Source organism: Tachypleus tridentatus, chromosome 9 (genome assembly GCF_004210375.1).
Source record: "Tachypleus tridentatus isolate NWPU-2018 chromosome 9, ASM421037v1, whole genome shotgun sequence".
NCBI lineage: Eukaryota > Metazoa > Arthropoda > Merostomata > Xiphosura > Limulidae > Tachypleus > Tachypleus tridentatus.
This window is the reverse complement of record NC_134833.1, coordinates 167,240,106-167,267,011: the sequence shown is the minus strand read 5'-3', so window position 1 is coordinate 167,267,011 and position 26,906 is coordinate 167,240,106. Positions and strand designations below refer to the sequence as shown.

The 26,906-nt window shown below is 31.3% G+C and overlaps 1 protein-coding gene across 1 annotated transcript in view; it reads left to right on the top strand.

Moving 5' to 3' along the window:
• Positions 1-26,906, top strand: part of LOC143227571 (muscle-specific protein 300 kDa-like) — a 314,242-nt gene that overhangs the window by 18,007 nt on the left and 269,329 nt on the right. The window contains 15 exon segments of the mRNA XM_076459000.1: positions 2,284-2,380; positions 2,760-2,965; positions 3,144-3,299; positions 3,987-3,994; positions 4,696-4,804; positions 11,767-11,889; positions 15,540-15,740; positions 17,482-17,631; positions 18,137-18,301; positions 18,833-18,967; positions 20,428-20,589; positions 20,681-20,895; positions 22,025-22,133; positions 23,226-23,552; positions 24,683-24,859. Coding sequence (XP_076315115.1) covers positions 2,284-2,380; positions 2,760-2,965; positions 3,144-3,299; positions 3,987-3,994; positions 4,696-4,804; positions 11,767-11,889; positions 15,540-15,740; positions 17,482-17,631; positions 18,137-18,301; positions 18,833-18,967; positions 20,428-20,589; positions 20,681-20,895; positions 22,025-22,133; positions 23,226-23,552; positions 24,683-24,859 — 2,340 coding nt within the window.

The window sequence follows — 26,906 nt, the reverse complement described above, 5'->3', positions numbered from 1 at the left end:
TGAGTTACTTGTAATTTGTTAAATTTAATATTAAAAGGAATACAACATTAAAATATTACACAACAAATAGATATTAAAAATAGGGACTTGCCATAAAATGATTCTACACATGTTTTGATTCAGTCTACAATATGAGATGTTTTCACTAAATGTTCGATATTTTTATACCTTGTTTTTATGTTCCTTCATCCTTCAATTTAAATTTCTACGTTTGTACGATGTAAACTCAACCACAGATACAATGAATTTTGTTAATGCCATATTTATCAATTTGTTCTATCTTTTGTACAAGTGAAGAATATTTAACTTTCAACATGTAGAGAAATGTTACGTTACGTTGGGTATATTTGATCACACTATTACTTATTTTTATTGACAAGGCTTGAACATATGGTAAACAGATTCTCATATTAGTTACCTTACATTTTCACGCTAGTTACCTTACATTCTCACGCTAGTTACCTTACATTCTCACGTTCGTTACCTTACATTCTCACGTTCGTTACCTTACATTCTCACGCTAGTTACCTTACATTCTCACGCTAGTTACCTTACATTCTCACGCTAGTTACCTTACATTCTCACGCTAGTTACCTTACATTCTCACGCTTAGTTTTCTTACATTCTCACGCTAGTTACCTTACATTCTCACGCTAGTTACCTTACATTCTCACGTTAGTTACCTTACATTCTCACGCTAGTTACCTTACATTCTCACACTAGTTACCTTACATTCTCACGCTAGTTACCTTACATTCTCACGCTAGTTTTCTTACATTCTCACGCTGGTTACCTTACATTCTCACGCTTAGTTACCTTACATTCACGTTGGTTTTCTTACATTCTCACGCTTGGTTACCTTACATTCTCCGTTGGTTACCTTACATTCTCACGTTGGTTTTCTTACATTCTCACGCTGGTTACCTTACATTCTCACGCTAGTTACCTTACATTCTCACGTTAGTTACCTTACATTCTCATGTTAGTTACCTTACATTCTCACGTTCGTTACCTTACATTCTCACGCTAGTTACCTTACATTCTCACACTAGTTACCTTACATTCTCACGCTAGTTACCTTACATTCTCACGCTAGTTACCTTACATTCTCACGCTTAGTTTTCTTACATTCTCACGCTTAGTTACCTTACATTCTCACGCTAGTTACCTTACATTCTCACGTTAGTTTTCTTACATTCTCACGCTAGTTAACTTACATTCTCACGTTAGTTACCTTACATTCTCACGTTAGTTACCTTACATTCTCACGCTAGTTACCATACATTCTCACGCTAGTTACCTTACATTCTTACAGTAGTTACCTTACATTCTCACGTTCGTTACCTTACATTCTCACGTTCGTTACCTTACATTCTTACAGTAGTTACCTTACATTCTCACGTTCGTTACCTTACATTCTCACGCTAGTTACCTTACATTCTCACGCTAGTTACCTTACATTCTCACGCTAGTTACCTTACATTCTCACGCATTAGTTACCTTACATTCTCACGCTAGTTACCTTACATTCTCACGTTAGTTTTCTTACATTCTCACGCTAGTTACCTTACATTCTCACGCTAGTTACCTTACATTCTCACGTTAGTTTTCTTACATTCTCACGCTAGTTACCTTACATTCTCACGCTAGTTACCTTACATTCTCATGCTAGTTACCTTACATATTCACGTTAGTTACCTTACATTCTCACGCTAGTTACCTTACATTCTTACGTTCGTTACCTTACATATTCACGTTAGTTACCTTACATTCTCACGCTAGTTACCTTACATTCTTATGTTTGTTACCTTACATTCTCATGTTAGTTACCTTACATTCTCACGCTAGTTTTCTTACATTCTCACGATAGTTACCTTACATTCTCACACTATTTATCATGTAAAATTTTGTCATTGTTTTCTGTTTAATTGTAAATAGGTGTGTTGCACAAGTGTTGTTTTTATATTATTTCATTTGTTCAATATTTTTATTTTTTATTACAATTCTACTAAAAGGCTAATCAGTTATGGATTATGAAGTGTGGGTTTTATGATGACACAACTAAAAGTAAAGAATGTTAGATTATATGTGCTATCAACCATATTATTTATATGGCAATGTATCTACAAGCTTGGTGGGTTATATGTTGTCAACTGTGTGACTTCTACCACAATGGATCTACAAGATTGGTGGGTTATATGTTGTCAGCTGTGTGATTTCTACCACAATGTATCTACAAGATTGGTGTGTTAATAAATGTGTTTACATATTTTTTCTATACAGGATTTTGTAGAAAAAAGAAATATATTTCAAGAATTTGAACAATCTTATGCAGCTTTACAAAATGCAGCTGAAACTTGTCAGAGAACTGGAACATCTGGTTAGTTAGTTATTGTTACATTGAAGACTATTTAACACATTGATAACAATTGTTTTTTCTCATAATGATTTATTAGCATGCATAACGTTATGTAATACATTAACTGTAATTGTTTTTTTAGTACATCTGAGGTTGTGTTAGACCTTGAATAAAATAATTTGTTAGCACATATAAAGTTGTATATGACCTTGATTGTGATGGTTTTTTTACTACATATAAAGTTGTGTAAGATGTGGACGTTATATAATTTATTAGTATAAATAAGGTTGTATAAGACATTAATTTAATAGTTTATTAGATCTGTTTTTGAGGCTGTTTTTGATGAAAGTGTTGCTGGTTTGGTTTGTAATTCTACTATCAGTTTTTATTGTCTAATTAGATTTCAAGGGAACCGAAAACATGGGGAAATTTTTAAATGACATTCATGATCGATGGAATGTTATTTCAATAAAACTCCGGACAACTGGAAATACCCTTTATGATGTTGTTGGTCACTGGGAACAGTTCACAGCAGGCTTTGGTCCATTAGTTAATTGGTTGGGTCAAGCAGAAATAACAGTAAATCTATCTGAGGATGACAAATTGGTAAGTCAATTGTTTGTTTTGCTAGAACTTGTAAAAGTATGATGGAGGGGGTAAAATATCAGAATTAGGATGTGATTGGATACACCTACAAAACGTTTTTAGCTGTTAGAAAACTTTCAAGATAAGAGTTCTTTGATTTAAGTCAAACCAATAAATGTTTTTTTTTGTTTTTTTTAAGGAATTTTTCCAGGATATACCTGCATGGCAGGAAAAGAAAATAAGGTTAGTTGAAACAGGTGAATATTTGATGGCAACATGTCGTGATAACGTTGCTCAGAAACTGAAGACTCAAATTGCTGACGTCAACCATCGATGGGATAAGTTGTTTCCTCAAGTAAGTGGAAAATTCTAACTGATTCCTGATAGTTTCATAATCTGAAATTGATTGTTAATTTTTATATCACTTTATAATACACTAATTTACGTTTATATAATTAATAATGAATAGTATTTTTTTATATTGCTTTATAATACACTATTTTTATATAATTAATAATACATAGTATTGTTTTTATATTACTTTATAATATACTATTGTATGTTTATATAATTAATAATACATAGTATTGTATTTATATTACTTTATAATACACTAATTTATGTTTATATAATTAATAATACATAGTATTGTTTTTATATTACTTTATAATACACTAATTTATGTTTATATAATTAATCATACTGTTTTTTGTGTTATTTCTTAACACAGGTACTTATGTTTATATAATTAATAATCAATAGTATTGTTTCTTTATGTTATTTCTTAACACAGGTACTTATGTCTGTATAATTAATAATCAATAGTATTGTTTTTATGTTACTTTTTAACACAGGTACTTATGTCTGTATAATTAATAATCAATAGTATTGTTTCTTTATGTTACTTTTTAACACAGGTACTTATGTCTGTATAATTAATAATCAATAGTATTGTTTCTTTATGTTACTTTTTAACACAGGTACTTATGTCTGTATAATTAATAATCAATAGTATTGTTTTTTATGTTACTTTTTAACACAGGTACTTATGTCTGTATAATTAATAATCAATAGAATTGTTTCTTTATGTTACTTTTTAACACAGGTACTTATGTCTGTATAATTAATAATCAATAGTATTGTTTCTTTATGTTACTTTTTAACACAGTTACTTATGTCTGTATAATTAATAATCAATAGTATTGTTTTTTATGTTACTTTTTAACACAGGTACTTGTGTCTGTATAATTAATAATTGATAGTACTGATTTCTTTGTGTGTTACTTTTTAACACAGTTATGTTTATATGATAAATGCATGTGATATATGTTCTTGTTATTTACTACATTTTCAAAATCATTTCCTATTAGTTTAAATAACTGTGATTATAGCATAACTTCATCTGTGTTTTATAAATCTCTTGTTATCCTGCTCTATGAAGTATGTTATTAGTAGTATTACTGTCGAAACTTTCTTCTTGTGTTAGTAACGACTAACGTTGTTGATTATTGTTTTGTATAACTAAGTAATAACTAAGGTTTTCAAACCTGACAGTATACTCTGGTTTTATATCTGCTTAAATAAAATAATATGATGGCTGAGATGATAATCATTGAATCATGGTGATATTCATTTGGTTAATATCTACTGTAGTAACCTTTAGCCAAGCTAAAGTTTTGTTGTTTTACATTAGATTCAAGACTACCTGTTTGCTGGAGAAAAAAAAACTAAAGCCTTGACGGCTGTTTCAGAAAAGACATGGAAAAGCTTCAACAGTGGCTACAGAATACTTTAGTCTTGCTGTCTTCTCCAGTGGACTGTGTCCCTAAAGAATTAATGGAGAAATCAAATAAAATCAAAGTAAGATTTTTCTGTTAGCCGTAACCCTACAGATTTAGTAAAGAAATCTAACATAGTTAGGTTTAATTTTCCTAGTGACTGTGTCTCAGTATTTAATAAAGAAATCAAACAAAAGTCAAGGTTGCTTCTTCTGTTGTGTGACCCTACAGATTTAGTAAAGAAATCAAACATAGTTAGGTTTAATTTTCCTATTGACTGTGTCTCAGCATTTAATAAAGAAATCAAACAAAAGTCAAGGTTGCTTCTTCTGTTGTGTGACTCTGCAGATTTAGTAAAGAAATCAAACATAGTTAGGTTTAATTTTCCTATTGAATGTGTCTCAGCATTTAATAAAGAAATCAAACAAAAGTCAAAGTTGCTTCTTCTGTTGTGTGTCTCTGCAGATTTAGTAAAGAAATCAAACATAGTTAGGTTTAATTTTCCTAGTGACTGTGTCTCAGCATTTAATAAAGAAATCAAACAAAAGTCAAGGTTGCTTCTTCTGTTGTGTGACTCTGCAGATTTAGTAAAGAAATCAAACATAGTTAGGTTTAATTTTCCTATTGACTGTGTCTCAGCATTTAATAAAGAAATCAAACAAAAGTCAAAGTTGCTTCTTCTGTTGTGTGTCTCTGCAGATTTAGTAAAGAAATCAAACATAGTTAGGTTTAATTTTCCTATTGACTGTGTCTCAGCATTTAATAAAGAAATCAAACAAAAGTCAAGGTTGCTTCTTCTGTTGTGTGTCTCTGCAGATTTAGTAAAGACATCTAACATAGTTAGGTTTAATTTTCCTAGTGACTGTGTCTCAACAGTTAATGAAGAAATCAAACAAAAGTCAAGGTTGCTTCTTCTGTTGTGTGTCTCTGCAGATTTAGTAAAGCAATCTAACATAGTTAGGTTTAATTTTCCTAGTGACTGTGTCTCAGCATTTAATAAAGAAATCTAACATAGTTAGGTTTAATTTTCCTAGTGACTGTGTCTCAACATTTAATAAAGAAATCTAACATAGTTAGGTTTAATTCTCCTATTGACTGTGCCCCTTTAGTTAATAAAGAAATCTAACATAGTTAGGTTTAATTTTCCTAGTGACTGTGTCTCAGCATTTAATAAAGAAATCTAACATAGTTAGGTTTAATTTTCCTAGTGACTGTGTCTCAACATTTAATAAAGAAATCTAACATAGTTAGGTTTAATTTTCCTAGTGACTGTGTCTCAGCATTTAATAAAGAAATCTAACATAGTTAGGTTTAATTTTCCTAGTGACTGTGTCTCAGCATTTAATAAAGAAATCTAACATAGTTAGGTTTAATTTTCCTAGTGACTGTGTCTCAACATTTAATAAAGAAATCAAACATAGTTGGGTTTAATTCTCCTATTGACTGTGCCCCTTTAGTTAATAAAGAAATCTAACATAGTTAGGTTTAATTTTTCCTAGTGACTGTGTCTCAGCATTTAATAAAGAAATCTAACATAGTTAGGTTTAATTTTCCTAGTGACTGTGTCTCAGCATTTAATAAAGAAATCTAACATAGTTAGGTTTAATTTTCCTAGTGACTGTGTCTCAACATTTAATAAAGAAATCTAACATAGTTAGGTTTAATTTTCCTAGTGACTGTGTCTCAGCATTTAATAAAGAAATCTAACATAGTTAGGTTTAATTTTCCTAGTGACTGTGTCTCAACATTTAATAAAGAAATCTAACATAGTTAGGTTTAATTTTCCTAGTGACTGTGTCTCAACATTTAATAAAGAAATCTAACATAGTTAGGTTTAATTTTCCTAGTGACTGTGTCTCAACATTTAATAAAGAAATCTAACATAGTTAGGTTTAATTTTCCTAGTGACTGTGTCTCAACATTTAATAAAGAAATCTAACATAGTTAGGTTTAATTCTCCTATTGACTGTGCCCCTTTAGTTAATAAAGAAATCAAGCTAAAGTCATAGTTGATTCTTCTGTTGGCTGTGTCCCTGAGCAGTTTGTTAACAATTAAATAGGGTAAGGGAAGTTCTCTGAGTTAAATGAATGTTTCACTTCATGCTTGCAAACTTCTATCACCAAGTATGAATTACTACTGAAACTTCCTGTTGATAATTCTTATGCATGTTTGTTACAATTTACAAATAACACTTTTACTGGCATATATAGATGACCAGTTAGCCTTTAGAGATTGCTTATGAAATGTTCAATAATTAAACTAATAATCAGTGATGATGAGAGAACCCGCTTATAGAGAAAAATATATATGTAAAAAAGCTGGATTGAGTTGAGACAATTTTTTTATGTAGAGGAGCGAACAACATTTCGACCTTCTTCAGTCATTGTCAGGGTCACAAAGAAAAAGAGGTAACTGACCGATAGCTGACTACATGTTTGAAGGCGGTTGTGTAACTGAGTGTAGGAATGTAGAGGGCGTGCTTAGATGTTTGATTTTATTTATTAATATAGGTATGAAGGTGTTCCTTTGTATTGGTTTATTTTGGGCTTGAGTTGTTGTATAACTAAGGCTTCTTTAATTTTGCATTTGTTTATGTTTGTTTCTTTATTTAGTATTTTGGTGTTTTCTATGGTTATGTTGTGTTTGTTTGATTTGAAGTGTTTGAAAACGTGTGAAGGTGACTTTTTGTGTTCTTTGAATCTAGTTTCCATTTTTCTACTTGTTTCTCCAATATAGAAGTCGTGGAAGTTATCACATTGTATTTTATAAATAATGTTGGTGTAGTGTTTGCAGTGTAGTTTTTACATAGTATAGACCTCAGTTTTGTGCCTGTTTTTTGAATAAATGTTGTATTAACTGGAATGTCATATTTTGTTACTAGTTTTTGCCAAATGTTGGTTATTTTTATGCTGATGTCGGGAATATATGGTGTGCAGCAGTATATGGTTTCTTGATTTTTTAAATCATGGGATATATTTATTTTTGTTAGTTGATTTTGCTTTCTGTCTTGGTGTGTGCATATAATGTTTTCTACGGTTTGTGGAGGAAACTGATTGATGTTGATGAAGTATTGTTGTATTTTGTCTAATTTGTCATTAATTTGTTAACACTTTTTCTTTGTGAACCTGACGATGACCGAAGAAGGTTGAAACGTTGTTCACTCCTCTACATAAAAAAATGTTTTTCAACCCAAACCAGCCATTTTTACATATATAATTTAACTAATGATACTAGTAGTAAGTTGTTGTGAATCACCTACAGTGATACTCATTGCTTACAGAAATAAAGAATTTATTATGTCATAGTAATGACATAACAGAATGTAATGTTGTGACATAATATTCAGCCAGGATGCAAATACTTCATGTGAATATTAGTCACAAGACCTGAAAGGCAAATGATTAGGTATTTTGTTGTAGTTTGTAGTCTTACTTCATTACCAACTGCCTCGCTGTAACAAGAATATATTCAGTGGACCAATGGTATAGACAGGAATAAACATTTACAAATGTACCAACCACTTTATTGTAACAAGAATATATTCAGTGGACCAATAGGATGAACAGAAATAAACATTTACAAATGTACCAACCACTTTATTGTAACAAGTGAAGTGAAGTCACATTTTCCATATATTCATTTACAAGTGCAGGACAAATGACCATTTATAATAATGCTAGTAGTAATTTATAAGGTGCATTTTATAGTATTAGATGTAAGTTATTATACATGTGTTGTTTTTTATTTGTTAACACCAGTAGTAATTTATGAGGTGTATTTTATACTATTAGATGTAAGTTTTGATACTTGTGTTTATTAAAATTATTGTAAGTTGTGATACATTTTGTTTTTGTTTTTAAATATCGATAATAATTAATATTAACTACATACGTCAGAACTACAATACTACACTAAAGAGAATAGCTAATTAAAGGTTCTCTTGTTATGTTCCTAATTATAAAGATAAATTGCATTAGTTAAGTACCTTTGCTATTAAAGATATTTTCAGTTATGAAATTGAGACATCTAACAGCTCTATCTTTATAATAAAACCTATATATTAAACATTATAACCAGCACTGTTAATTAAAGTAATATTTGAAAAACGTAGAGTGTAGTTATAGAGCTCAAACCCAATGATGGCTTGTTTTGTGGTCTCTTGGAGATTTTGATTTTTACAGAGCTGTGTGTGCAAAACTTGATATAATGTTCTCTAACATCAGCTTGTAGTTTTAGAATGCCAATTAACTTTCTCAAACAGTGTATTTTAGACTAGCAAGACATCTGAGGTAAATTACTGTGACAAGTCAATGGTCAGGTATACAGGACAATATAGAGTATAACAAAAAAAAACTAATTTGTTAAAGTTAAAACGTTTTTAAACTATAATGAATAAATTAACAACTCAAGTGTACATTTAATAACAAGAATATTGACACTTTTTTAATTTGTAACCAAAATGTAATACAGTGATCATACTATTAACTGTGTCTAACTCTTCAAATCCATTACCTTACAACACATGTAGTAACCAGCATTAAGTAAGCACACAATAATAAAACTTGGAAAAGGATGTAACATCCATAGTAAATATGTCAGTTAAAGTAACTGATATAAGTTAACTAATGATAACATTTAGGAAAGGTTGTAACATCTGTGGTAAATATGACAGTTAAAGTAACTGACATACAGTCATGTGAAAAAGTTAGGACACCCTATGAAGGCCTGTGTATTTTTGTAACATTTTTGGATATAGAAATATTTCATCTCAATTTCAACAATACTGAGAGATTATAGGAATATAACTAAACAATTAAAACTGAAGAAAAGACTTTTCAAGATCTTCTGTAAATGTAATTCTATAAAAATGCATATTCTAACTGAGGAAAAAGTTAAGACACCCCCACATGTATTCCCACTTAAATTGGCTCAACTCACACACAGGTGTATCACACCAGGTGCACATGATTAGAAGATCGTTACTCAGCATTTTGAATGAGTCTTGCCCTATTTAAACCTCAGACATTTAGTTTGGTGTGCTCCTGACTGTTGAAGTGAGAGTAAGCACCATGGTGAGAGCAAAAGAGCTGTCTGAGGCCTTCAGAAAGAAAATTGTAGCAGCTTATGAGTCTGGTAAGGGATTTAAAAAGATCCCAAAAGATTTTGAAATCAGCCATTCCACTGTCCGGAAAATAGTCAACAAGTGGAGGGCTTTCAAAACAACTGCCAACATGCCCAGGTCTGGTCGTCCAAGCAAGTTCACCCTGAGAGCAGACTGCAAGATGCTAAAAGAGGTCTCCAAACACCCTAACATGTCATCACAGGACCTACAGCAGGCTCTGGCTACTGTTGATGTGAAAGTGCATGCCTCTACAATCAGAAAGAGACTGCACAAGTTTAACTTGCATGGGTGGTGTGCAAGGAGGAAACCTTTGCTCTCTAAGAGAAATATCAAGGCCAGACTGAAGTTTGCCAGAGAGAATGTAAACAAAGACCAGGACTTTTGGAATAATGTTCTTTGGACAGATCAGTCCAAAATTGAATTATTTGAACACCAGAACAGAGGTCATGTTTGGCGTAAACCAAATACAGCATCCCAGGAAAAGAACCTCATACCAACTGTGAAGCATAGAGGTGGAAGTGTCATGGTTTGGGGCTGCTTTGTTGCAGCAGGACCTAGACAGCTCACAATCATAGAATCCATCATGAATTCTACTGTGTATCAGAGAGTGCTTGAGGATCATGTGAGACCATCTGTAAGAAAATTAAAGCTGAAGTGGAACTGGGCCCTGCAACACGACAGTGACCCAAAACATACCAGTAAGTCCACCAAGGACTGGCTTAAAACTAAGAAATGGAGAGTCCTGGAATGGCCGAGTCAAAGTCCACATCTTAATCCCATTGAGATGCTGTTGGGTGACTAGAAACTGGCTGTACATGAAAGAAACCCCTCAAACATCTCACAGCTGAAAGAATTCTGCGTTGAGGAGTGGGGCAAACTTTCTTCAGACCGATGTCAGAGACTGCTAGATGGCTACAAGAAGCGTCTCACTGCAGTTATTTCAGCCAAAGGAGGTAACACTAGCTATTAGGGGCTAGGGTGTCCTAACATTTTCCTCAGTTAGAATATGCATTTTTGTAGAATTACATCTACAGAAGATCTTGAAAAGTCTTTTCTTCAGTTTTAATTGTTTAGTCATATTCCTATAATCTCTTAGTGTTGTTAAAATTGAGATTAAATATCTATATATCCAAAAATGTTACAAAAATACACAGGCTTTCATAGGGTGTCCTAACTTTTTCACGTGACTGTATGTTAACTAATGATAACACTTATAAAAGTATGTAACATCCATGGTAAATATGACAGTTAAAGTAATTGTTGTAAGTTAACTGATGATAACTCTTAGAAAATGATGTAACATCCATGGTAAGTATGACAGTTAAAGTAACTGGTGTAACTTAACTAATGATAACACCAAGATAAGGATGTAACATCCATGGTAAATGTGACAGTTAAAACTAGAATAGTTTAGTATTATTATGCTGTAATGAATAAAGGTAATACGTATAAGTATAATATTTCTGTCTCGTAATACCAATAGTAATGAAGAGGAAAACAGTAACACTGTTGGAAAATACTGTTCTATTAACAATGTTCTTTATCACTTAAGTGGTACAGTATTCTATTATTAAGGTATGACTAACATGGTGAACATATTTTATGTTGTTACAAATGTCTTCTGGTTTAGCAATCACCAGCTTTATCACTGTTTGGTGCTTCATTAAACAGTTGAAGAGACCTGATATAAGGAGTGTTGTACATATATCATACATGATGTTAGATTTTAGTGTGATAGTACTGTATCTTCCAGTGTATGATTAATTAAGATGTGTTTTGTTAGATGTATTTTATGATGTTAGATACAAGTTTTGATACTGGCTCTTTCTTGTGACTTATGTTGTCAGCTGTGTTTTTGATGATAGAATATATTTTTTGATATTTCTTTAAGTTTTTAAAAGTTACTGTCTTACATTTTTAGCAAGTGCAAGGAGAAATAGGAGATTATGATGGCCTGTATAAGAATATATCTAAGAAGGCTCAAGGGCTTATCAGGGTTCTGAGCCCACCCGAAGTCGAAACTATGATGAGCAACTTGAAGCAGGTGAAGCAAGTGCATCTTTAATCTCAGCTATGTAAACCAACATTAACATTATTCAAACATATCTCAGCTGTGTAAACCAACATTAACATTATTCAAACATATCTCAGCTATGTAAACCAACATTAACATTATTCAAACATATCTCAGTTGTGTAAACCAACATTAACATTATTCAAACATATCTCAGCTGTGTAAACCAACATTAACATTATTCAAACATATCTCAGCTATGTAAACCAACATTAACATTATTCAAACATATCTCAGCTATGTAAACCAACATTAACATTATTCAAACATATCTCGGCTGTGTAAACCAACATTAATATTATTCAAACATATCTCGGCTGTGTAAACCAACATTAACATTATTCAAACATATCTCGGTTGTGTAAAACCAACATTAACATTATTCAAACATATCTCAGCTATGTAAAACCAACATTAACATTATTCAAACATATCTCGGTTGTAAACCAACATTAACATTATTCAAACATATCTCAGTTGTGTAAAACAACATTAACATTATTCAAACATATCTCAGTTGTGTAAACCAACATTAACATTATTCAAACATATCTCAGCTGTGTAAACCAACATTAACATTATTCAAACATATCTCGGCTGTGTGTAAACCAACATTAACATTATTCAAACATATCTCAGCTATGTAAACCAACATTAACATTATTCAAACATATCTCGGTTGTGTAAACCAACATTAACATTATTCAAACATATCTCGGCTGTGTAAACCAACATTAACATTATTCAAACATATCTCGGTTGTGTAAACCAACATTAACATTATTCAAACATATCTCGGCTGTGTAAACCAACATTAACATTATTCAAACATATCTCGGCTTTGTAAACCAACATTAACATTATTCAAACATATCTCGGCTGTGTAAACCAACATTAACATTATTCAAACATATCTCAGTTGTGTAAACCAACATTAACATTATTCAAACATATCTCAGTTGTGTAAACCAACATTAACATTATTCAAACATATCTCAGCTATGTAAACCAACATTAACATTATTCAAACATATCTCAGTTGTGTAAACCAACATTAACATTATTCAAACATATCTCAGTTGTGTAAACAAACATTAACATTATTCAAACATATCTCAGCTGTGTAAACCAACATTAACATTATTCAAACATATCTCAGTTGTGTAAACAAACATTAACATTATTCAAACATATCTCAGCTGTGTAAACCAACATTAACATTATTCAAACATATCTCAGTTGTGTAAACCAACATTAACATTATTCAAACATATCTCAGCTATGTAAACAAACATTAACATTATTCAAACATATCTCAGTTGTGTAAACCAACATTAACATTATTCAAACATATCTCAGTTGTGTAAACCAACATTAACATTATTCAAACATATCTCAGCTATGTAAACCAACATTAACATTATTTAAACATATCTCAGCTGTGTAAACCAACATTAACATTATTCAAACATATCTCAGTTGTGTAAACAAACATTAACATTATTCAAACATATCTCAGCTATGTAAACCAACATTAACATTATTCAAATATATCTCAGCTGTTTAAACCAACATTAACATTATTCAAACATATCTCAGTTGTGTAAACCAACATTAACATTATTCAAACATATCTCAGCTATATAAACAAACATTAACATTATTCAAACATATCTCAGTTGTGTAAACCAACATTAACATTATTCAAACATATCTCAGTTGTGTAAACCAACATTAACATTATTCAAACATATCTCAGTTGTGTAAACCAACATTAACATTATTCAAACATATCTCAGTTGTGTAAAACAACATTAACATTATTCAAACATATCTCAGCTATGTAAACAAACATTAACATTATTCAAACATATCTCAGCTGTGTAAACCAACATTAACATTATTCAAACATATCTCAGCTGTGTAAACCAACATTAACATTATTCAAACATATCTCAGCTGTGTAAAACCAACATTAACATTATTCAAACATATCTCAGCTATGTAAACCAACATTAACATTATTCAAACATATCTCAGCTGTGTAAACCAACATTAACATTATTCAAACATATCTCAGCTGTGTAAACCAACATTAACATTATTCAAACATATCTCAGCTGTGTAAACCAACATTAACATTATTCAAACATATCTCAGCTGTGTAAACCAACATTAACATTATTGAAACATATCTCAGCTGTGTAAACCAACATTAACATTATTCAAACATATCTCAGTTGTGTAAACCAACATTAACATTATTCAAACATATCTCAGTTGTGTAAACAAACATTAACATTATTCAAACATATCTCAGCTATGTAATTCAACATTAACATTATTCAAACATATCTCAGTTGTGTAAACCAACATTAACATTATTCAAACATATCTCAGTTGTGTAAACCAACATTAACATTATTCAAACATATCTCAGTTGTGTAAACCAACATTAACATTATTCAAACATATCTCAGTTGTGTAAACAAACATTAACATTATTCAAACATATCTCAGTTGTGTAAACAAACATTAACATTATTCAAACATATCTCAGCTGTGTAAACCAACATTAACATTATTCAAACATATCTCAGTTGTGTAAACAAACATTAACATTGTTCAAACATATCTCAGTTGTGTAAACAAACATTAACATTGTTCAAACATATCTCAGCTATGTAAACAAACATTAACATTATTCAAACATATCTCAGCTATGCAAACCAACATTAACATTATTCAAACATATCTCAGCTGTGTAAACCAACATTAACATTATTCAAACATATCTCAGTTGTGTAAACAAACATTAACATTGTTCAAACATATCTCAGTTGTGTAAACAAACATTAACATTGTTCAAACATATCTCAGCTATGTAAACAAACATTAACATTATTCAAACATATCTCAGCTATGCAAACCAACATTAACATTATTCAAACATATCTCAGTTGTGTAATTCAACATTAACATTATTCAAACATATCTCAGTTGTGTAAACCAACATTAACATTATTCAAACATATCTCAGTTGTGTAAACCAACATTAACATTATTCAAACATATCTCAGTTGTGTAATTCAACATTAACATTATTCAAACATATCTCAGTTGTGTAAACCAACATTAACATTATTCAAACATATCTCAGTTGTGTAAACCAACATTAACATTATTCAAACATATCTCAGTTGTGTAAACCAACATTAACATTATTCAAACATATCTCAGCTATGCAAACCAACATTAACATTATTCAAACATATCTCAGTTGTGTAATTCAACATTAACATTATTCAAACATATCTCAGTTGTGTAAACCAACATTAACATTATTCAAACATATCTCAGTTGTGTAAACCAACATTAACATTATTCAAACATATCTCAGTTGTGTAAACCAACATTAACATTATTCAAACATATCTCAGTTGTGTAAACCAACATTAACATTATTTAAACATCGAGGCCTTTTCTTCAATTTTGATTCATAACCTAAGTTGTTTTTAAGTGTTTATTCATCTGTTTAATCAAGCTGACTTTCATACATATATACATTCCATTTTCTATGCAAGGTAATGTTAGACTAAACCTCTTTCTGTGCTTTACAGGAGAAAGAACTGTTACTGACAATAAGAACAAGAATTGCTTCTTGTCTTCACATCCTGTGCCAGGTTTTGACCAATCAGGAAGCACTGGAGTCAGGCATCAAGGAGTTGACTGAGTGGATAGAGGAAGCTGAAAAGTTTATTTCTGGTTACATTATCCCAACCACACCAGAACAGATCTCTTCACAGTTAGAAAAGCACAAAGTGAGTCTCTTCATGTGGTTTTTATGCATTCATTACAACTAGATGAATACAATTTCTTTATATGGGTTAAGTGAGAAAATGTTTTCAGTTGCAACTTTAGAAGGGCTAATGCAAGTAGTCTAAAGATAAACTTACATAAACAAACAAGTAAATAAATCATGAATATCCATGTGCTTTAATGACAGCATTTTTTATTGTAGAGATCTATCTGGCCATGCGTTCTTATATCAAACATCTAAATATAAATATAGTTTAACAACAGTGACCTTTCTTTTATTGTAAAGAGCTATGTGGCCAGGTGTTCTTATATCAAACATCTAAATACAAATATAGTTTAACAACAGTGACCTTTCTTTTATTGTAAAAAGATATCTGGCCATGTGTTCTTATATCAAACATCTAAATATAAATATAGTTTAACAACAGTGACCTTTCTTTTATTGTAAAGAGATATGTGACCAGGTGTTCTTGCATCAAACATCTAAATATAAATATAGTTTAACAACAGTGACCTTTCTTTTTTATTGTAAAGAGATATGTGACCAGGTGTTCTTGCATCAAACATCTAAATATAAATTATAGTTTAACAACAGTGACCTTTCTTTTATTGTAGAGAGCTATCTGGCCATGTGTTCTTATATCAAACATCTAAATATAAATATAATTTAACAACAGGGACCTTTCTTTTATTGTAAAGAGCTATGTGGCCATGTGTTCTTATATCAAACATCTAAATATAAATATAGTTTAACAACAGTGACCTTTCTTTTATTGTAAAGAGATATGTGACCAGGTGTTCTTGCATCAAACATCTAAATATAAATATAGTTTAACAACAGTGACCTTTCTTTTATTGTAAAGAGATATGTGACCAGGTGTTCTTGCATCAAACATCTAAATATAAATTATAGTTTAACAACAGTGACCTTTCTTTTATTGTAGAGAGCTATCTGGCCATGTGTTCTTATATCAAACATCTAAATATAAATATAATTTAACAACAGGGACCTTTCTTTTATTGTAAAGAGCTATGTGGCCAGGTGTTCTTATATCAAACATCTAATTATAAATATAGTTTAACAACAGTGACCTTTCTTTTATTGTAAAGAACTATATGGCCAGGTGTTCTTATATCAAAGATCTAAATATAAATATAGTTTAACAACAGTGACCTTTCTTTTATTGTAAAGAGCTATGTGGCCAGGTGTTCTTGCATTAAACATCTAAGTATAAATTATAGTTTAACAACAGTGACCTTTCTTTTATTGTGGTGAGCTATCTGGCCATGTGTTCTTATATCAAATAAGTAAATATAAATATAGTTTAACAGCAGTGACCTTTCTTTTATTGTAGAGAGCCATCTGGTGTGCTGTTGTACAACCCTTGTCAAATCCACATATACTTTGTGTAGTTTACATAAAATTCAGAAATAAACAAAATAATCAGTGATATGCTATAATTTGAATCACTAGTCTAAAATCACTATTGAAAAACTCTGAAATATAAGAATTATAGAAAAAAGATAAGGTAAAACAACATTTGTAGAGTTGATATCATAACTCAATACCTGTTACAGTACAAGTATAAAGAAACAATAGGGCATGAACTGAAATTGTAGAATGTTTTGTTTTAGCAATTGAGTCGGTAATCACGTTCCTTCTTACTACAAAGATGGTTTTCATTCTGTTTTATTTCTCTGACAACCTCTGGTCGTAACTAATGTTTCTCATCTTTTCAACAGGCTTTCTTCAAGAGATTGCCATATTACAAGTCTGTTTTTGAAAGTAAGAATAAACTTTATCAGAACTTATTGAAGGAAGCTAGTGGAGCTCCGGAAATCAATGTTGCTGGCATAAAGCATACCATGAGTAATCTGAATGATAGATTTGAGGTACAGTTTTAGATTTACTGTAGAAGTAATAATAAAATTATCTTATTTCATAAATAAAGTTTAGGTTTGATAAAGTTATATTGGTGTGTACGTGAACTACTGATTGTGTTGATAAACGTTTCCTTAGTTAAAATGTGCAGTTATAGTTGTAGATTAATAACAAAACTTCATTGGCTCAGAGGTGTGTGTCCTAATGTCTGTGGCTTGTCATGTTAAGGATGTATATTTCTCATGCTTTTGGGTCATTACATGAAAGCTGTATATTCATCTGACTGTGGTTCATATCTTGTCATCAAGGACTCACATTTGGTTCATCACATCTTACTAATCATGTGTGTTATTACTGTCTATGGCTCCTTCAATTAATTATTATATTTACTTTTGTGTTTGTCTTTGTTTGAAAAAGGTAGGAGTTAAGACTGGTTTTGTTTTGTACCTGGTAGATATATTTTATTTATTGTGCTTTAATATTACTTATTTTTAAATATAAATTGTTTTCTTTTAGCAATGTCTTAGTTTATCAGAGCAATGGGTACAAGCAATGACAGAAGCCAGTACCAGATGGCAACAGTACTTTGAGAGTGTCAGTATTACTGAAAAATGGTTAGAGGAAGCTAAAAGATTGCTCTCAGACTCTACAATTAACTGGGAGAAACTGGAAACTCAGCAGGTACTCCTACTAAGTGCTGTTTCTGTTCTAAAACAAAAGCTCAAGGAAACTCAGTGGGATTAATTTACCATTATTCTTCATTGTAATAACATACTTTAACCTAAAGTGTGTCATTAAAAGTTATGTAGGAATATAATCAAAACAGTGATGTCGAGAAAACCCACTTGTAGAAATATATATGCAAAAACGGCTCGTTTGGGTTGAGAAAATATTTTACATAGAAGCGAACAACGTTTTGAACTTCTTGGTCATCGTCAGGTCGAAGAAGGTTGAAGCGTTGTTTGCTCTTCTATAAATATTTTCTCAACAAACAACCGCTTTTGCATATATATTTCAAAAGCAATCAGTTTTGCATTGGCATCACATTACCTATGAAAAACCAAACAATGTCTAAATGTAGTAATATAGGCTGTGTTTCTAATGTTGCTTGCTGATTTACATGTTGAAAATTACTTTAATGTAACATACGCGACCCATTGTATAAAACAGACTTAACAGGTAGACATTTTATTGTTTCCTTGCTACATGTAGGAGTTCTTTGAGAAGCCAGTGCAGCATATAATGAGAAAACTTGTGTCTGCCAGTGAGAGTGTTATGGCAACTTTACCAGAGACTGAGCAGAGGCCGTTACAGGACACTGTGGAAGGTTTACAAGGACAATGGAAGGTATGGGTCAGCCAGACTGAAACTTTGAATCATATCATAAAAATAACACACAAAAATGCACTAAATAGTGTAAATTACTGTAACCATGGTGTCATTTCTATACAACTCTCCAAAACTCTTATCATGGTGTCATTTCTATATAACTCTCCAAAACCCTTATCATGGTGTCATTTCTATATAACTCTCCAAAACCATTATCATGGTTACATTTCTGTATACTCTCCAATATCCTAATCATGGTGACATTTCTGTATACTCTCCAATATCCTAATCATGGTGACATTTCTGTATACTCTCCAAAACCCTTATCGTGGTGACATTTCTATATAACTCTCCAAAACCCTTATCATGGTGACATTTCTGTATACTCTCCAATACCCTAATCATGGTAACATTTATGTATACCCTCTAGTACCCTAATCATGGTGACATTTCTGTATACTCTCCAATACCCTAATCATGGTAACATTTATGTATACCCTCCAGTACCCTAAACATGATGGCATTTCTGTATGCTCTCCAGCACCTTAATCATGGTATAATTATATATATATATATGCTCTTCAGTATCCTAATCATGGTATAATTATATATATATATATATATATATATATATATATATAACTCCAATATCTAATCATGGTATAATTATATATATATACTCTCCAGTACCCTAATTGTGGTATAATTATTTGTATATGCCTTTCAGAGTCCTAATCATGGTATAATTACATATATGTATGCTGTTCAGTATCCTAATCATGGTGTAATTATATATATGTGCTCTTCAGTATCCTAATCATGGTGTATTTTGTATGTAATCTTCAATAATCTAATGATTGTGTTTTGTATGAATACTCTTCAGTACGCTGACAAAATCGTATATTGCACACGTTTCCTCTGATTTTCTTGTGTCAATTATTAATTTTCTGCACCATTTATCAGATGTTCACTTTTTAAGCATCTAGTTTCATGTTTAGTTCTTCATTCTGAGGATTATTTGAAATAAAAGGTTCTTAGATCAACCATCTTGTTGCAAACTCTAAAATATGCATTTTGTGGTTAAACTTTTCCATAACAAATTTCTTTATTGTTTGTTGCAACAATTAAATACTTAGAGAAGCTTGGAATCACAGTCACAAAGGTTAAGTTGAGAAGCTTGGAATCACAGTCACAAATGTTAAGTTGAGAAGCTTAGAATCACAGTCACAAATGTTAAGTTGAGAAGCTTAGAATCACAGTCACAAATGTTAAGTTGAGAAGCTTAGAATCACAGTCACAAATGTTAAGTTGAGAAGCTTAGAATCACAGTCACAAATGTTAAGTTGAGAAGCTTGGAATCACAGTCACAAATGTTAAATTGAGTTTTGTAAACATTTCTTAATTGTTGTTGATTTAGATGTACAGTAACAAATGGCTCCAAACTAGGAGGTAACTGTGAAAGTTTTTTTCATTCACAGAATGTTTGGCAACAAGTTCCTACTCATTTGGTGCAACTAGAATTCCAGCTATTAGAACAAGACTTAAAGATTCAACTTCAAGAAGTTGAGAGAGAATTGAAAATAGAGCAGGAAATGTTTGACAGTGGAGAAAAAACAGAAAAGATGCTGCAGCGTCACTGGGTAAGTTTTCCTGTTTGAATCTGTGATTGTAAGTTGATTGTACCAAATTGTTCATTTTGTTTTCTATCTCTGAAACTATGTTTTTCAACAGGAATTTTTCCAGTCAGGACCTACTAGCCATCGAATTCAAGGTTTACTTTCCAAGATGGAAATACTGAGTGGTCAGGGAGAACCTAAAGAAAGTAACAAACTGCAAGTTCAGTGTGAGCACCATAGGAAAGAGTGGGAAGTACTTGAACAGAAGATTCAAGCTATGAATGATCAACTTCAGAGAAATGAAGAGGAGTGGAAAGATTACTGCTTGAGGTAACAGTTCTTACATTAGCTTTATGGTAGTGAGAAATTAAAGCTGAAACATTTATATTTCTGTCTCACTTTTATGTACAATCATTCATCATTTGTGGTTAGACTTAGTTACATTTCTAGAACGTACATTTATTAAAAGAACAAACAGACAGCCCAGTACTCTGTCATCTTGATTATATGAATTGTTTATCAACAAATAGAAAATCAAGCCATTAGCATAGTTCTGCACCTTCCCACATAGTGGTTTAGATATTTCAGTGATGTATTTTGTGGATTTGAAGGTAATACCCATCAATTGTCATTTCTACAACACATGAAAAACAGTTACTCACAGTCACTCATGAAAAAGAGAATGAAACTGGGTATTCAAATTACGAGAACAGAAAGAAACTCCAAAATCTTCACCAATGTACTAATGATAACAACTATATAAAATGGGACTCAGTCCACTCAACTAAAATTTTTTAAAGGCACATTTTACGACAAAATTTAACACATGTAGTATCAGGAATCTATAGCATGAACTAGAATCAACATAAGATACATTTATTAAACAATGTCACTTGCCTACATTGTCACTAGAACCTCAGTGAACTATAAAAACAAACTCAGTAAGGGAAAATGACATAATGTGGGAAGAAATCAATATGCACAAACTTAGACACACTGATAACTGTCCTACCATACACTGTATATGTAACCAAAGACATCATAAATGTCATTTGGAACAAGTGTATAATAAAAACAAACAGTAATGCTACATAAACATTAGGAACAAAGAACAACCTCATCACACATTTGTGAACACAGTATATAGAATCAACATCCAACCTTAGAATATTATGAGAACAATATTAACATGTAAAAAATAAAAGAAGCATTATTTATTTGTGAACTGAAACTTAAACTACATTAAAACACAGGTGTCACCCTACGTGTTTTCTAAATTTTAACTATATGTTTGTGCCATATTTTGTGCACTAGACTAGTTTATCTAACAATAGCCATGCAGGTAGTCAAAATACTATTATAAAGTTAAAAAATAAAATAAATAATCCACTCAGAAGCTGTATCTGTTTACCATCTAGTATTTTCTGTTGAAGAGACTTGTATAGCTTGTTTCTTCTAGATTTAATTCTATGATTAAATGGATGGATGAGATGGAAAAGAACATTGCTGCTACGACCCAGGAAATGGCATCTTCTCAAGAATTTGAAACTGTGAAGACAAAATTTCAGGTGAAGTTTTTCCTAATGGTCTTATTAAAACAGTTTAGAAACTGATATGTAATAATCTTGTCTTATTAATGTGTTAGAAGTTTTTCCTAATGGTCTTATTAAAACAGTTTAGAAACTGATATGTAATAATCTTCTCTTATTAATGTGTTACAAGTTTTCCTAATGGTCTTATTAAAACAGTTTAGAAACTGATATGTAATAATCTTGTCTTATTAATGTGTTAGAAGTTTTTCCTAATGGTCTTATTAAAACAGTTTAGAAACTGATATGTAATAATCTTGTCTTATTAATGTGTTACACGTTTTTCCTAATGGTCTTATTAAAACAGTTTAGAAACTGATATGTAATAATCTTGTCTTATTAATGTGTTACACGTTTTTCCTAATGGTCTTATTAAAACAGTTTAGAAACTGATATGTAATAATCTTGTCTTATTAATGTGTTACACGTTTTCCTAATGGTCTTATTAAAACAGTTTAGAAACTGATATGTAATAATCTTGTCTTATTAATGTGTTACACGTTTTTCCTAATGGTCTTATTAAAACAGTTTAGAAACTGATATGTAATAATCTTGTCTTATTAATGTGTTACACGTTTTTCCTAATGGTCTTATTAAAACAGTTTAGAAACTGATATGTAATAATCTTGTCTTATTAATGTGTTTTTCTTCTTCCACCATGATGTAAGAAAATGTCTTTGTTGGTTTTTTTTATACCTTTGTTAATGTTGCTATTAGTACATGCTTTTAGAAATACTCTTTTCTGTTGTTATTGCTATGTTGTCTTTCTAAAGACTGTTCTTTAACTAGTGTTTAATGTATTTATAAATATATCTATTTCTTATTGTAGATGTTCAGTATATTTCGAACTCTAAATGTGATGAATAGTTGTTCTTTGAAAGTTCAGAAATGTATATATGGTAAAGTGATTTCATTTAAAGGAAGATTCTCTATAGTACTTTTTAATTTTATATTCCTTCCAATTCATTGTTTCATCAGAATGTATATTATGTTTTATATTATATAGTTTGTTTTTATGATTTCCAACATGAATTTTAAGGCCTCATTTTGTACACTTACTTTTATATTTAGGAAATGTGCAAAGATGTTGACACACGTCAAGAAGATGTTAAATGGTTGGTTCAGAAATTAAAGACTCTAGTTTCAAAGCTTCCAGACATAGAGGCAGTCCAGGAGGAAAACAGACTAGATGCTTTGGTGGACAGGTACAAGAACCTTGTTCCAATTATTGAAACTACTGTTATTTATACTGAGACAATATCCAAATGTTACATCTTCAGGGAAGAAGTTCAAGAAGTCACCTGTTGGCTGAAAGGAGTTCAAAAAGAAACAGAAGCCAAGGATGATGGTGCATTTGAAAATGTGGAAAAACTGGAGGAAATGTTGGCTCATCAGAAGGTTAGTTTAATTTTTATGACTAGAAAATGTGTAGAAAAATATTGAATGAGCAGAAGACACAGTGAATTCTCATGTGAAGCGTAAATCATGTTTTATAATTTTTTGAAAATAAAGTTTCACGTAAGGGTAAGGAACAGTTCATGTCAATACCTTGGCAATGTCCCTAAATTATTCATAAAAACACAACTAATTGAATGAAACATACATGCAATGATACTTCACTAGGAAGTATTGAGAATATGTGACACACAGAAATTGAATAACAGTGTATGTCTCCTCATTATAAATTACTTGTGGACACAAATTTTAATAAATATTTTATATAGTGACACACAGTTATGCTGCGTATCATATAATACTCTGACATACACTATTTTATGTTGTAATAAAGTTGTATTGTGATACTCAATAACATATTTTGAAGTCTGTTAAATACATTATTGTGATGTACAATGTTATGATATGTAAAGTATGTTATTGAAATGTACATAATTATACCGTGATGTATGAAGATTGTTAGATTGTGAGGTATTATATACATCAATGAGAGTAAACTTTTATTTTATCACACCACTGTTACACTATAGAGATGGCAGAACAGGGATAATATAATATCTCTACATATTTAGAGATATTGCATGTCTAGTGTGTCATACACACTTTGCAACTGTTTCCTACATCAGTATATTATGATGTGTACTGTTATATTGTGACATTGTTTCTTTTGTACCGTGATATATGTGATGTTACATTGTGACATTGTTTATTTTGTACCGTGATATATGTGATGTTACATTGTGAATATCTACCAATATTTTTATTGGCTATTTGTGCTTTTTGTATTGAAATATTTTTACTTTTGAAGTGTTATTTGGCTCAACTTAAAATGTGTTTTATTGAGGTTACTGCTGTTAAGACTAGGAACATTATTCTGTGTACAAGTGTATTGTTTAATTTTCAACAGGTTGTTAGATCTGACATAAATGTTTTGTGTATACCAGTGGTATTACACTGTTATAATATATGATTATATTTTCCCCAAGCAGTTGGTGAACATCAAAATTAGTGTTTGGTTTTGAACAGGTTAGAGCTAACATGACTGTTGTGTGTATAACTTTGGTTTTCAATAGGCTTTAGTTGAAGAGTTGGAAAACCAGCAACCTGCTGTTTTAGCTAGTGTGAGCAAAGGAAGAGAATTACGGAATGCTCCATCAGCTCCCAACTTTGTAGAAAGGGAAGTGTTTAATCTTGAAACAAACTGGAAAGAAGTTTATGAGAAAGCAGTGGAAAAACTAAATGCCCTGAAGGTTAGTTTCATTCCATGTTTGTAAACAGTTAATACCTTTCAATTAATTGAGCAGCAAGCCATTTCAATTTGGTGAAAGTAATTTACACATTTTTTGTATTATATTCAATGTTTTGATAACTATGACATCAATACATGTACACTGGTGCTAAAGGAGATTAAAAAGATCTAGATTTAATCAAATACTCTGGTGCTAAGAGATTCCCAGGAACATCAAAATCAGATAATGTATTCTGGTTCTAATAGATTCTCAGAAACATCAAAATTTAATGAAGTATTCAGGTGCTAAAAATGTTTCAGAAACATTAGTTTAATAGAATGCTCTGTTGCTAAGAGATTTTCAGCATCATCAAAATTTTATGTACTCTGGTGCTAAGAGATTCCTAGAAACATCAAAATCAGGTAATGTACTCTGGTGCTAAGAGATTCCCAGGAACATCAAAATCAGGTAATGTACTCTGGTGCTAAGAGATTCCCAGGAACATCAAAATCAGATAATGTACTCTAGTGCTAAGAGATTCCCAGGAACATCAAAATCAGATAATGTACTCTAGTGCTAAGAGATTTCCAAAAACATCAAAATCAGATAATGTACTGTAGTGCCAAGATATTCCCAGGAACACCAAAATCAGATAATGTACTGTAGTGCCAAGAGATTCCCAGGAACATCAAAATCAGATAATGTACTCTGGTTTTAAGAGATTCTCAGAAACATGAAAATCAGATAATGTACTCTGGTTCTAAGAGATTCTCAGAAACATCAAAATCAGATAATGTACTCTGGTTCTAAGAGATTCTCCGATACATCAAAATTTAATGAACTACTCAGGTGCTAAAAGTGTTTTGGAAACATTAGTTTAATAGAATGCTCTGTTGCTAAGAGATTTTCAGCATCATCAAGAGTTTATGTACTTTGGTGCTAAGAGATTTCCAGAAACATGAAAATCAGATAATGTACTATAGTGCCAAGAGATTTCCAGAAACATCAAAATCAGATAATGTACTCTAGTGCCAAGAGATTCATAGAAACATCAAAATCAGGTAATGTACTCTGGTTCTAAGAGATTCCCAGAAACATCAAAGTCAGATAATGTACTATAGTGCCAAGAGATTCCCAGAAACATCAAAATCAGATAATGTACTCCAGTGCTAAGAGATTTCCAAAAACATCAAAATCAGATAATGTACTCTGGGGCTAAGAGATTCCCAGGAATATCATAATCAGATAATGTACTCTGGGGCTAAGAGATTCCCAGGAATATCATAATCAGATAATGTACTCTGGGGCTAAGAGATTCCCAGGAATATCATAATCAGATAATGTACTCTGGGGCTAAGAGATTCCCAGGAACATCAAAATCAGATAATGTACTCTGAGGCTAAGAGATTCCCAGGAACATCAAAGTCAGATAATGTACTATAGTGCTAAGAGATTCCCAGGAACATCAAAGTCAGATAATGTACTATAGTGCCAAGAGATTCCCAGAAACATCAAAATCAGATAATGTACTCCAGTGCTAAGAGATTTCCAAAAACATCAAAATCAGATAATGTACTCTAGTGCTAAGAGATTCCCAGGAACATCAAAATCAGATAATGTACTCTGGGGCTAAGAGATTCCCAGGAATATCATAATCAGATAATGTACTCTGGGGCTAAGAGATTCCCAGGAATATCATAATCAGATAATGTACTCTGGGGCTAAGAGATTCCCAGGAATATCATAATCAGATAATGTACTCTGGGGCTAAGAGATTCCCAGGAATATCATAATCAGATAATGTACTCTAGTGCTAAGAGATTCCCAGGAACATCATAATCAGATAATGTACTCTGGGGCTAAGAGATTCCCAGGAATATCATAATCAGATAATGTACTCTAGTGCTAAGAGATTCTCAGGAACATAAAAATCAGATAATGTACTCTGGGGTGAGAGAGTTTTCAGAAATATGAGAACATAATGAACTCTGGTGTTAATGGACTTTTGATAAGTATCAAGAGTTACTAAATTGGACAAAATTAAAAGGTCTCTAAGGAAACAAATTGA